Raw genomic sequence first — 12,493 nt, 5'->3', positions numbered from 1 at the left:
AACTGTCACACTGTAATACAGACGACATGTTTAGGTCCGGTCTATGAGAGCCAGCGTTCTCCCGTCCTTTTGGCTGATTTCTACCTGAGAAACAGGCGTGTGCATTCACCAGCCAATCAGAGACATGCAGTGATTGGTTAAAAAAAAAAAAATGTGTGCAGCCTCTTACTACAGTGGGCTTGAGATTCTGAGCTGAGCCCACCTTGGGGGGGGGGGGGGATTTCAGAAAGCGGGTTTAGAGAAAAGTTTTCCTAGGAGAATGAAGCCATGGGGCTCCTCTATTAGGAGGTTTACTACTTACTCGGAGTTAACTGAGTTTTCACTAAACCCACTTTCTGAAATACCCCCCCAGTTCTTGTTGAGAGATACAACGGAAACACAAGTGGGAAAAAAACAAACAACAAACCTCAGATAAAGAAACGGGACACAAAAAACCACACAGATTGATGTAAAAGTTATTGTGTTTTACTGACTTTTATAGTGAGTAGTGTTAAAAAGACACATCTTTAGAGTGACAGTGCATGTGGAGGCTGAGGGATTTTAACAGTGTTGTCCCATAGAGGAGCAAATCGAGCACAGAGTTAAAAAAAGCGAGAGGAGACGCTCCTTGTCCTTCGCCTCAGCTGAATCTGTAACAGCATTGGGAATTCTCTTGATAAGAAATGACTGTTTTGAGAAGGCAGATTTCCTCTTCTCTGAGCCAAACATACTTCCCACGATGGTGGTGTCGTATTAACCACTGATTTAACCATAGCCACCAGATGGTGAGATGCCACTGAACGTCAATTAGATTCTATCGAGTTAACCATTTGACAAGGAATGCAATGTCCCACTCCCGTCCCAGATCCTAATCATTTTACAGAGAAAAGCTCATTTTTTTTTCCCTCAGGCTATGGTGACGAGTGAGCCCTCTAGGTATTTCTAACTCTATGATTAAACACATCATGTTTCACCATATGGTCCTGAGAGAAGTCAGTATGGAAGTAGTGCAAACAGTCTAGACAGTCAGTTACTATGAAATTATTATTTAAAAAAAAAAGAAAAGAAAAGAAAACTCCTCGATGACCTGGTTTAAATGTGCGGATGAAACATTCTCTAGAGGTTTCATATGGCTTTGTTTTTTTTTGTTTGTTTTCTTCTTTTTTTCCTGTGAAGAGAGAAAAACACTGAATGGAAAACACAAAGACATAAAGTGGAGTTCAGAGGGGCAAAAAAAAAAAAAAAAAAAGCTGATGCAAGATGTGGTTTCCATGGTGACTGGCTGACTCCTTGACGTATTACCACCACTCTGAAGACGTTTCGTCTCCAGGGGGGTAGTCCAGAAAGCGGGTTTAGCGAAAACTCAGAGTTAGTTAACTCAGAGCAAGTAGTAAACCTCCTAATAGAAGAGCCCTATGACATTGTTTTGCCAGGAGAATGAAGCCATGGGGCTCTTCTATTAGGAGGTTTACTACTCACTTTGAGTGAACTAACTCTGAGTTTTCGCTAAACCCGCTTTCTGGAATACCCCCCTCCCCCCAGCTGTCCCCGCCCTCCTCAGCACTGACAGACACAGAGAGTGTGGATGGGTGTGGGCAGACTAAACATGGCATTTTCCATTCTACATACAGAACAGTGATCAAGAGGCTGAGGAAATCAGGAGAGGGCACTGACTTACAGTTTTGGAATGGAACATTACATAAACAAACAAACAAACACATAAACAAAAATATACACACATTTTGGCTAGAGGCCTTTGCTGGTGATGTGAAAAGATGCTGAAACCACACTCCCCTCAAACAGATGAAGCACTTGGTGAATTGTGGGTAACGTAATTTCTGGAGTAAGTATGATCCATGATGTTACGAACTATCATGTCTCTAATGCAACTGTTTTTTTTTATGTTTGTCCGTACCAGTAAAGGTGGGTGTCTCTTCCATAACAGATGTATCGAGAACTTTAAATGTTGTGTGTGTGCGTATCTGACTGTTAAAAATCAGGTTTATCTTTAGAATACATTTTTTTAAAAGGATAAGATTTTTTAACAGTCAAACCTGAGGCACATACAATACAGCCACTGTTTCCAGCTACGAACGCTAACTGTTGGAATACTGAATGTCCTATCACAAGCAGTGGGATACAGCACATGTCCATTCAGAGAAATCTTCTAAATTAAAAACAAAAACTACAACAAAACAAAAACCTGACAGTGAAAAAGAAAAGAAAAGAGAAGGAAAAGAATGCCTTGTGAGCACTGAAAGCGGTGACTGGATGGGAGGGACTAGTTAAACTGACACAGGACCAAAACCTTCATCATCTTCATCATCTTCGTCAGCTGTGCAAACAAAGGAGACAAAAAAAAAAAAAAGAAAGAGTGTTTGTACTTTAACGGCAACAGAGAACTTTAGTTAATGAGGAGGAGGGAACTGGTTATCATACATATTGTGAACAATACAATTACAATTAATTTTGATTTGACAAACAAAATTTTTTTTTAAAAGAGCAAACATATGGAAAACACTACAGTGAAAGCTGATGGATGTGACTATGAAATAAAACAATACTTTATACCACACTCATGAAAGATATGTAAAGGCAAAATAATCAAGAAGAGTAACTGAGATTAACGTTGTTTTACAATAAAACTGCAATTCATTCACTGATCAAAAAATATATATACTCCAATAAAGTAATTAAAAAAAACTAATCAAGCTCTAATGAAAGGATGATGAAGATCAGAGAAAAAAAAACATAAGTGTAAGAGAACTAATGAGATGGAGACAGTTTTGGACTTTATAGGGTCTCTTTAGGAGACCTGTAACTGAGTGTTACAGAGTACTAGAGCAGAGGGGTGAGAATGAATTGAGGTACCTCAGAGTAGGCCGCAGGATTTGGGCGGGCGGAAGGGGTTGTCGCTGGAAGGCACGCCCATAAGCAGTGGATCCTTATGGGCGTTCTGCAAACAGAAGTTCTTCAGGTCTGCCGCGGCTTGCGACACCTAGCAAACGGAAGAGTTAAGCCCAACTGACGTATGTTTTCAACACAAGGATACATAAACAACCACGAAAAGCGAACAAAATCGTGTTCTGCTGACACAGGACGTGGCAAAACAGTAAAGTATCTTACTAAAATATTTAATCAAGAAAAGGTAAAACATTGCGGGTGGGATACGTTAGTTTAATGTAACAGTACTCAAGATCTTATTCCCTGGTATTTAACAAACAGCACCTTCGAAACAATTTATTTGTTTAGTACAAATGTGAGAAACATCTGCATTTTGACGCTAAAAGTGTAAAATATTGTTGAAAGCACTAAGAACCAATAAAAACGTACTTCACACCGTAACAAAACACTGTCCATTCCTATGCCATAAAATAAAATGAAGCAAGAAACAGCGGCCGTCTTTTCTCATGAAAACAGGAGAACATTAAACGTTATTGGATTGCTATTTCTCTTTTTATTTCCCGTTCGACATTTCAATGCGAATAAACCGATGATTTGCATGTGCTATTTTCGTTAGCATATCGGGCTAGTCGAAAGCAGAGCTACGACGAAAGGAGATAGGGTACTTATGCTTGAAAAGCACTCTTTGCAACATGTCTTTCTCTTAGAAACTTTGGTTAAACTTACGTGAATTCTGCGCACACTCGCCTCAAGTCGTAGTTGTTTAACAACTTTGTGAGCCACGGCTAAGTTATTGCTCGCATTATTGTTTGACATGACTGCTACCGTTTCTAATGAATCGTCCAGGGATTATCCGGAAGTTTCAACAGGAAAACTTTTCCAGTTCACGAACATCCTGTCTGAGCACTGAGGTCCATGCAGTTTTCCCCTAAACAGGAATTCTCCAGGGAGGTCGTCGGAAGGGTCATACTGATTGTCGCTACGAAGGGAAAAAGGGAAGGCTCTCTTTACCTGGGATATCATTATATAAAATTTACACTTGACATTGACAATCCGAGAATAGTACTCAACATCGCAAATTTGATTACAAACAAAACAAACAACATTAATTTCTTTTGCAGCAATAGCGACACTGGTCTACTGGATTGTTCCACATGACCGCTCTTGAAATTTGCGCATTGTGTGACTAGTTCGGTTTGACGGTTAGCAATTCGGAATGCTGGAAAATTAAAATTTGAATAGCTTTCATTTGTCAATAGGCATCGTGCCCAGGTAAACGGAAAAACCAGCTCAGGCAGTGCATCTAAAACAATCTTGCACGAACATGTCCAGGAGGAAAAAAAAAATAGTAGGGATTTTGCAAAGTCGAATAAATTCGATAATATGTCGAGGTTAACTCTGATTACAGCCCCCGAAATAGGCTTCAAACGGGAATGATATTTTCTTTAGCACCCGTGTGATAGATAATAGGGCGTTGAATGAATGCTTGAAAAATACATCTCGCTTGTTACTGAAGCAAATTCTCAGGGAAGACATGTTCCATTTGATTACTTTGTTTTTTGCCTATGCCTGTGACGCTTTTTTAAACGGTACTTCAACATTGTTCGGAAATCATTTCGATATTTTTCACAGAATAGAATAGAATAACTTTATTGTCACTGCCCACGTACAATTTTCACTTCGCTGGTGCAACGAGATTAAGTTTATATTTCGTTTGTACACAAGCTTACATTCTCGAGAGAATTCATCTTTCTGCTGTACGTGTACTCGCAAAAGAATTTTGACTGTGCTAGTACAAGCTGTGTTTGTATTTCACCTCTTCTTTTCTCATATAGCTGAACATTTTATTTAATGACACCAATCATTATCAAAACGTAAAATTCACAATCATTCAAATACAAAAATTAGATGTAGATGTTGGAATAAAATGCATAAGAAAAGAATACCACTGAAGTGAACATTATGCTGTGAAACAGACAATTAAAAAATGTCAGTTTAAAACTGCTTTTAAGCATTATTGACGGAAAATATTTACAACCAGTAGCATGTTGAAAAGGTGTCTTTTTTATACTCTCCTTCCTTTCCAGTTATTGCCTTTCACGTTGCTACAGTACTTGAGTTTTGAATCAGCGGGGAAAGAGGTAATGTATCAAGGACCGTGTTGCTTGCTGTCTTTATGGAATGCCAGGTCTAAAAGTTGACTAAAGTAAAAATTCAGGGTTAGGGTTAGGGTTAGGGTGGTCTTCAATGTGGCGTTGTTAATGTTGTGGGAGAGATTAGTGGAGATGTATGTCATGGATGAGTATAGTTTTTATGTCAAAAAGGAGAACGTGTTGTGCCCTGAACAAAAATGTGGTGTGGAAGAAGCTTAAAGTCTTGACTGGTAATAGCACTGTTTATCCAAATGATTTTGTAATGATGGAATATTATTGATGTGATTAAAAAGTGGTCTTTGTACATTTCTGTCTCTTTTCCCGCTGATAACAGAGTGAAAGGAGTTTAAGTCTCTCTCTTTTTTGCTTCCTCGGTTCTGATCTGCATTTCCATCATCATTCTCTTGCAGTTTTCCTCATCTCTAATGTCTCTCTCTTTCATCACTCTTCTCATCTTCTCAACCTCTCTGATTCTCCTCTTCTTCTCTTCAAACTTTCTCTCTTCTTCTTCTCTCTCTCTCTCCCTTGCTTCTCTCTCTCTCTCCTCTTCATTCCTATTGGTAATCTCCACTTGTTTGAACATCTCATAGGTGTAAAAATGGTCCTTGTTCTCTTTTAACATTGTACCAATCTTCTGCAGCAGGTCCTTGACTTGACTTCGACCTTCTTTGTCTTTGTTGTTGAAAACATGGTGTCTGCCTCTGCAGCTTTGAACAAGCGCCTGAAGCTCTGGACTTTCATTCAGAAACTCTTTGACTGGTCTCCCTTCCAGCTGATCTCCACCAGTGAACAGAACTGTGGTCAATTTCAAAGCCTCTTCACCAAAGTTCTTCTGAATCCATTTCACAGCGTTCCTCTCGTCCTCAGTGAACCGGCCCGACCTGATCACCAGCAGGAAGACGTGGGGTCCAGGGGCAGACAGGTTAACACATTCGGCCACCCAGTCGAGTGACGTCTGGGTACCAGCAATGCCAGGGGTGTCAATGACTGAGATGTTTCTTTCACCCACAATGCCGTTTTGTCTCTCACAGTGTTCTGTAACTAACACGGGAGATGATTTGACGTTGAAGATGTCTCTGCCCAGAATAGTGTTTCCTGTAGCGCTTTTTCCCGATCCGGTTTTACCCAGGAGCATCATCCGAATCTCAGGCTCCGCCTTCAGCTCAGAAGCTGTGTCAAAAACAAATAAACAAAAAAACTGAAAAACATTTGTTTACATAAAATACGAACTTTACAACTCATACACATGATGCAGCTAAGCTAAAAAGACCAACACATCAACTTCCAAGGATCTTTGTGTATACATGCATTTATCTGACATTGCACCTTACATTGAATTCTCTTGAAGTGCATGTTTATCTTCTGCCACATAAAAATTGCAAAATAAGCATTGAATGGCAGCCTATTGCTGAAGTGGAAAGGAGTTCCCATAAAGTATAATACTTCTTTGTGGAGTCCTTGGCCAGTACCAGCAGAGAACCAGAGGCACCATTAAACTGATGATAAGCAGAGTGGTATTGATGACTGGTCTTGATGAAAGATTCCAGCATGATCTGCTCTTAGGCGTAATCTCTTGCTGTAAAAAAAAAAGATTAAACGAATCATCATCAAAACAAATCAAACACTCAGATACATCGACATGTTTGGGAAGAGAGCTGTGTTTTGGACTGCTTCTTTCTCTTGAATAACACACACAGATGAACGCAGACACACATTCATTTTATGATAGAATCCTTCATAGCTGAAGCTTACCTGTGGTATATCGTTTGGCTTAGTAACACAACAAGATGTCCTGTTCTGATTACGGCACTTTGGTTCAGGTCCGTCTTCTTCACGGCAGTCACACAGTGCCTTAGGCAAACTGTGATGTCTCTCCGGGTTATTGTCATAACTGTCATGCCATAAAAACATTCCACATGTAAGTATTCAGGTGATACCCATAACGTATGGATTTATTCTCATCTCATACGCAGAGAATGGCAGTAACCTCACCTTGACTGGGAAAATGGGACAGGACCTCCCATAGTAATTGGTGGCTCCATAGAATGATCGTTTTTCATAGACGTAAAGCAGTTTTGCTCCAGAGATCTGATAAGTAAAGAGGATGCTGAGGTCAACAACCTGTTTCTTAAGCTGAGTCAGTGTTGACATCACAGGGACATCAGAGTAGATGCTAAAAGTTCATCAGGACACACTCTGAGCTCTACAGAGGAAAACGAAACTAAACGCAAAGGTCTGTCAACAAAATCACTGGTTAATTATTCTGCCATAGTTTCTAAATAGATTCTTCTGCTTCATCTTCATATTATTATAACCATGGCACTATAATGTTGTTCCATGCAGTGCATCATAAACTCGTATCTGAGGAGAGGAGACTCATCGCTTTAATCATGATTCTGTAGAGTTTTTGATGCAATAGAAACTTCATGAACACCATGAGAACAGTGATGAGAAACTGGCTGATTTGTTGTTGAGAACATTTGTTCTAACCTTGTTCCACTGCAGGGCTGATCTGGGGTGTGGCGTGCCATTAAGCCTGCCCAGTCAAATGTGAAGTCTGTCTCTTCTACTGCAGTAAACAGCACAGAGATAAAACAGGCAGTTACAGGAATGGGCCTTTGCTGGTTTTCATTTAGAGGAAAGAAATTTAGAGGGAACTATTGTGGTGAGGTGTTTAATTTTGGTTAACATTTGAACATTTCGAGATGGCATTTTTGCCTTACCTCTCACACCACACAGTATTTAAGACAAACATGTGAATTATTTGGGGACAAGACTGACTAACATATGACACTACATAGTCGTAAACATGTGGCAGTTCACTTTGCTTTTGGAAATATGTGATTCTTTCAGGAGCATGCAGTAAATGGAAGTGTATTCTTACTGTAATAAAAAAAAAAACATACTCCATAAAAAAGAACAATGAAAACTATTTTGTCAGTTTGTTCTTAGTGCAGCTAATATTGAGTAGGGTGTGGAAAACAAACAAAAAACAAACCGTGGAAATTCCCCTTTTCCTTCAGGCATTTAATTTTATCTCTCACCACAGTGAGAATACACCAGAACGAAAGAGAATTTGCAAGAGAGATCGGACTGAATCTGTTTTTGTTTACGTTTAGAGATTAACGTCAGAAAACATTTTAACATATTCGTTTCACAGTGTATCACTGCTATATTTCAGCATGAACTCTGTCTTCCACTTGAGTTTTCCCTTGACCCAGACGACCAAGTCCAGATCAAAAACCCAATCCTAAAATGTAAGGGAAGCCCCAAAAATTTTTCCTGGAAGAATTCGGAATTTAAAAAGATCAATATGTTTTAGTCACGAATGCACGGAGAGAGAGAGATTTTTCTGTTTCATAGAACAAGGGTATCTGACAATGTTCTGTATAAGTTTCGGTCAGTCTGGTGTAATGTTGAAAAGATAAAAAACTCACCTGAGAGCATTGGTGTAGTTGACATGTTTATCTCCTCGTTGTTAAAGCAATAGACAATAGGGAAGCAGCAAAAGTAGGCAGCTTGACACCAACTGTCCTGTGTTACAATTCAAATTGAAAACTTGACTCTTGATTGGACAGAGGGATGGCATTCTTGATTGGACAGATGTGGGCGTGTGTGTAATGGAGAAGATGGTTAATCGCGTTGCAGAGACAAAGCAAGTTATCTCCAGGTTTATTTCCACGAGTTTTTGTCAACGGGATAAGAGAGGGTTCCAACAATAATATCTTTTTTTTCTTTCAGGAATAGGTTTGTTATCATGGAGTATTACTGATGTAATGAAAGTGGTCTTTGTACATGTCTGTCTCTTTTCCCGCTGATAACAGAGTAAAAGGAGTTTAAGTCTCTCTCTTTTTCACTTCCTCGGTTCTGATCTGCATTTCCATCATCATTCTCTTGCACTTCTCCTCATCTCTAATGTCTCTCTCTTTCATCACTCTTCTCATTTTCTCAACCTCTCTGCTCCTCCTCTTCTCCTCTTCAAACTTTCTCTCTTCTTCTTTTCTCTCTTTCTCCTTTGCTTCTCTCTCTCTCCCCTCATTCCGGTCTTCTTTGTCTTTGTTGTTGAAAACATGGTATCTGCCTCTGCAGTTTTGAACAAGCACCTGAAGCTCTGGACTCTCATTCAGAAACTCTTTGACTGGTCTCCCTTCCAGCTGATCTCCACCAGTGAACAGAACTGTGGTCAATTTCAAAGCCTCTTCACCAAAGTTCTTCTGAATCCATTTCACAGCGTTCCTCTCGTCCTCAGTGAACCGGCCCGACCTGATCACCAGCAGGAAGGTGTGGGGTCCAGGAGCATTTAGAAAAAGGATTTTTGCCTTTACTCTCACACTACATGATATTTAAGACAAACATACGGATTCTGTGAGGACAAGACTGGCTAACACATCACACTGCATAGCTGTAAATGTGATTCTTTTAGGAGAATGCAGCAAACAAAGGTATATTTTCATCCATCCATCCATTTTCTGCCGCTTATCTGGGACCAGGTCGCGGTGGCAGCAGGCTGAGGAGGGTAGCCCAGACATCCCTTTCCCCGGCTACATGCACCAGCTCCTCCTGAGGGATCCCAAGGCGTTCCCAGGCCAGCCGAGATATATAATTCTCCCAACGTGTCCTGGGTCTTCCCCGGGGCCTCCTCCCAGTTGGTTGTGCCCAGAACACCTCCACAGGGAGGCGCCCAGGAGGCATCTTGACTAGGTGCCTGAACCACCTCAACGGGCTCCTTTCAATGCGGAGGAGCAGTGGCTCTACCCCAAGCTCCTCCCGGGTGTCCGAGCTCCTCACTCTATGGTATATTATCAGTTTCAATTTTTTAATCTTAAAAAAGAAAAAAAATCCATAAAAGGAACAGAGAGAACAGTTCTTAGTACAACTGGTTATTTAGGAGGCCTGGAGATGTGGACAGAAAGCGAATGAACCATGGGAATTCCCCTGTTGTGCCCTTAAGCAATTTGTGCCTTTCAGTGCAGTAAAAAAAACACAAAATGAAGTGTAATTTGCAATGTAAAAAGGACTGAATGTGTTTTTCTTTTGAAACCAACAGAAATAAAAAAAATTAAGAGCAGATAACACTCTAACATTTTCACAGTGCAGCGTGTGACTGCTATAACTCAATATCTTCCACCTGAATGACATTTTTTCCTCTAACCCAAACTATGAAATCCCAATCTTAAAATATGAAGGAACCCACAAAATCTTCATAATTTACAAAGACCTGTACCATTTAGTCTTGAATGCATGGAGAGAAACATTGATCTATTTGAGAGAACAATGGTATTTGATAATGTTTCCAGTAATTTTCAGTCAGTCTAGTGTAAATGTTGACAAAGCTCACCTGAAAGTTTTGAAACAGTCGACATGCTTAACTCCTTGTTGCTGACACAGGAAACATCGATAGTGAAAGAAACAGAAGAAAGCAGCTTAACACCATCTCCCATCTGCCCCTCCTTTCAGCTCAACGCCAGGGTGTCACTCTCGCTGATTGGACAGATGGATAGCATTATGTAGTTTTGTGTGTTTGTGTGGGCGTGAGAAGACAGTTTAGCATTTTAAAGAGACAAAGCAAGTTATCACCAAATATATTTTCACCGGTTTTTACCTGCAAGACAATATAGGATACAAACAACAAAATGTTTTTTTCCCCAGGAATATTCCACACCATTAGAGGAGATGCTCTTTTATTTCTACTCTCAATTATTATTTCAGTTACTCTCAGTTTTAATTATTTTCCTTTGCAGCAGATGACCTTCAAGAAAAAACTTAATGAATTTGGATTTGAGACAGCAAAATGACTTTTCCGCCTTCTGAGACATGCACCTGAAAACTAGCTGATGACTAGCTTTGATGATACTGTGAAGGTTTTCTCTATAACATCAAATGGCATTTCCCCAGCACGGACTGAAAGGACCTCCTTCATAGTTAACCTGGTAGTTAACCACAAAGCAGGATTTCTTGGTTAGTTGGATAACTTAATCAGAAATCAGAGAGAGGCTTTAAATGCTCTCAGTATTCCTGCATTTATTCAGTCCCAGTCATATTCAAAACCTCTGAAAATACATAGGAGACTAAGAATGGGTAGATTTGAACTGGTAGAGGAACTGGTCAGATTTGGTAGGCAAAATAAATCTTTCCATTTCAGTAATCTCAGGAGGTATTATTTCAGAACTATGAGGATATTTAGGTGAAAATAATATAGGAGGCATTCTCCTCAATCCTATGGATCATTCTAAATGTTCTCTTAAATGCAATCTTGATGAAATAAATCTGTCAAAACCGACCCTATCAAACTATATACTGCATCAGTGCAAAGGGTCTGAGAATTCATTACATTTGTTTTCCTGCATTCTGAGTTTATACCATTACTTAAACCCATCTAAACCTAGAACATTAAAGAAAAACATATTACTGTGAATGGCCTCTCGAAACTAAAGCTCCCCCTAGTGGACAGGAGGCTGTATTAGCACTATCCAGTTTGTGAAATACTGGACAGTGTTGGCATTTACAGTTCATAAGACCCAACAGCATGCATTCTTTAGTACCAATAAACTTGATTCAAGTCGTCCTGTCTTTGCTAAGCCCTAAATGAACTCACGTGTATTAGCACCAGGCTAAAACAAAACTAGCCTGTCAAGTGTGCTCTATGGACTGGCAATGGTTGGTGAGACACCAAGATAAATGAAAATATATGAAAACATTGTTAAACATGGATTCATACACATTATTATTCTCTTCTCCCTCTGTCACAGAACTGATATTTTATTTTGGTTTGTCTTCTACCCCCACCTATCTTTTATCTTACTCCACTCTGTTCTCACATGTCTACCCAGCTCACAGTATCTTCTTTTATTTATAATCCACCATACAGCCTCGTCCTTTAGAAGTCTCTCTCTAAAGCAGTGTATCATCCGTGCAGAAAACCGTCCCATGTCACTAAAAAAGAACAGATGGCACTGCTGTATCCTATTTCCCCACTAGATGGCAGAAGAGATTTGTAACCAAATACATGTAAGTATACTCAGCAGTCAAATAAAACAATGTGCGATTGTGGACCTGCATGAAATTGCTTCACGCTGCATCTAAAAGTCTTTTTTAGATGTGGGCCAGAACGAAGCAGTACTAACTAATCTGATGACAGTGATGATACTGATGGCTATTACTTCTCCTTCTTAACATTATCTGTATCTCAGCCCAACATAAGTTACTTCTCAGCTTTTCAATCACACCAACAATTTTCTTTCTTTTTTTTCTATGCTGTTTCAGTTTGGTTCACGTTTTCAGCAGAAAAAACCCCCACATAATATTAGTTGCATAATGATACAGAATATTAAATACGCTTTTATTTATTGATTGATTAGACAAATTACTGAACAGATGGAAAGTGTTCTGGTGACTATTCTGAAAGGTTTTTCAAAAGACAAATTATTAGTTGTTTGACTCTCTTGTTTTCATCATCA

General features: G+C 39.6%; 2 protein-coding genes across 2 annotated transcripts; both read right to left on the bottom strand.

Annotated features, from left to right (window-relative positions):
• Positions 1-1,504: 1,504 nt before the first annotated feature.
• LOC115816815 (guanine nucleotide-binding protein G(I)/G(S)/G(O) subunit gamma-5) lies at positions 1,505-3,721 on the bottom strand. The gene is made up of 3 exons (XM_030779956.1): positions 3,610-3,721; positions 2,851-2,977; positions 1,505-2,314 (listed from the first exon to the last, which is right to left on the bottom strand). Exons 1-2 carry the CDS (start codon positions 3,697-3,699, stop codon positions 2,852-2,854), a joined length of 216 nt encoding a protein of 71 aa, XP_030635816.1. The 5' UTR covers positions 3,700-3,721; the 3' UTR covers positions 1,505-2,314; position 2,851.
• Positions 3,722-5,382: 1,661 nt separating this feature from the next.
• On the bottom strand, positions 5,383-8,498 carry LOC115815923 (GTPase IMAP family member 4-like). Its single transcript, XM_030778890.1, has 2 exons — positions 8,474-8,498; positions 5,383-6,206 (listed from the first exon to the last, which is right to left on the bottom strand). The coding sequence occupies exons 1-2, from the start codon at positions 8,496-8,498 to the stop codon at positions 5,383-5,385; spliced, it is 849 nt and encodes a 282-aa protein (XP_030634750.1).
• Positions 8,499-12,493: the final 3,995 nt, after the last annotated feature.

This window comes from Chanos chanos, chromosome 7 (genome assembly GCF_902362185.1).
Source record: "Chanos chanos chromosome 7, fChaCha1.1, whole genome shotgun sequence".
NCBI lineage: Eukaryota > Metazoa > Chordata > Actinopteri > Gonorynchiformes > Chanidae > Chanos > Chanos chanos.
The sequence above is the reverse complement of the archived record's forward strand: the minus strand, read 5'-3'. Positions and strand labels throughout refer to the sequence as shown.

Excerpts from the sequence above, each read along its gene's own strand:
- LOC115816815 (XM_030779956.1), bottom strand. The coding sequence starts at position 3,699 with ATGTCAAACAATAATGCGAGCAATAACTTAGCCGTGGCTCACAAAGTT. Across the intron at positions 2,978-3,609 it reads CGAGTGTGCGCAGAATTCAC|GTGTCGCAAGCCGCGGCAGA; the intron begins GTAAGTTTAACC and ends TCCGTTTGCTAG.
- LOC115815923 (XM_030778890.1), bottom strand. The coding sequence starts at position 8,498 with ATGTCAACTACACCAATGCTCTCAG. Across the intron at positions 6,207-8,473 it reads AACTACACCAATGCTCTCAG|CTTCTGAGCTGAAGGCGGAG; the intron begins GTGAGTTTTTTA and ends TTTTTGACACAG.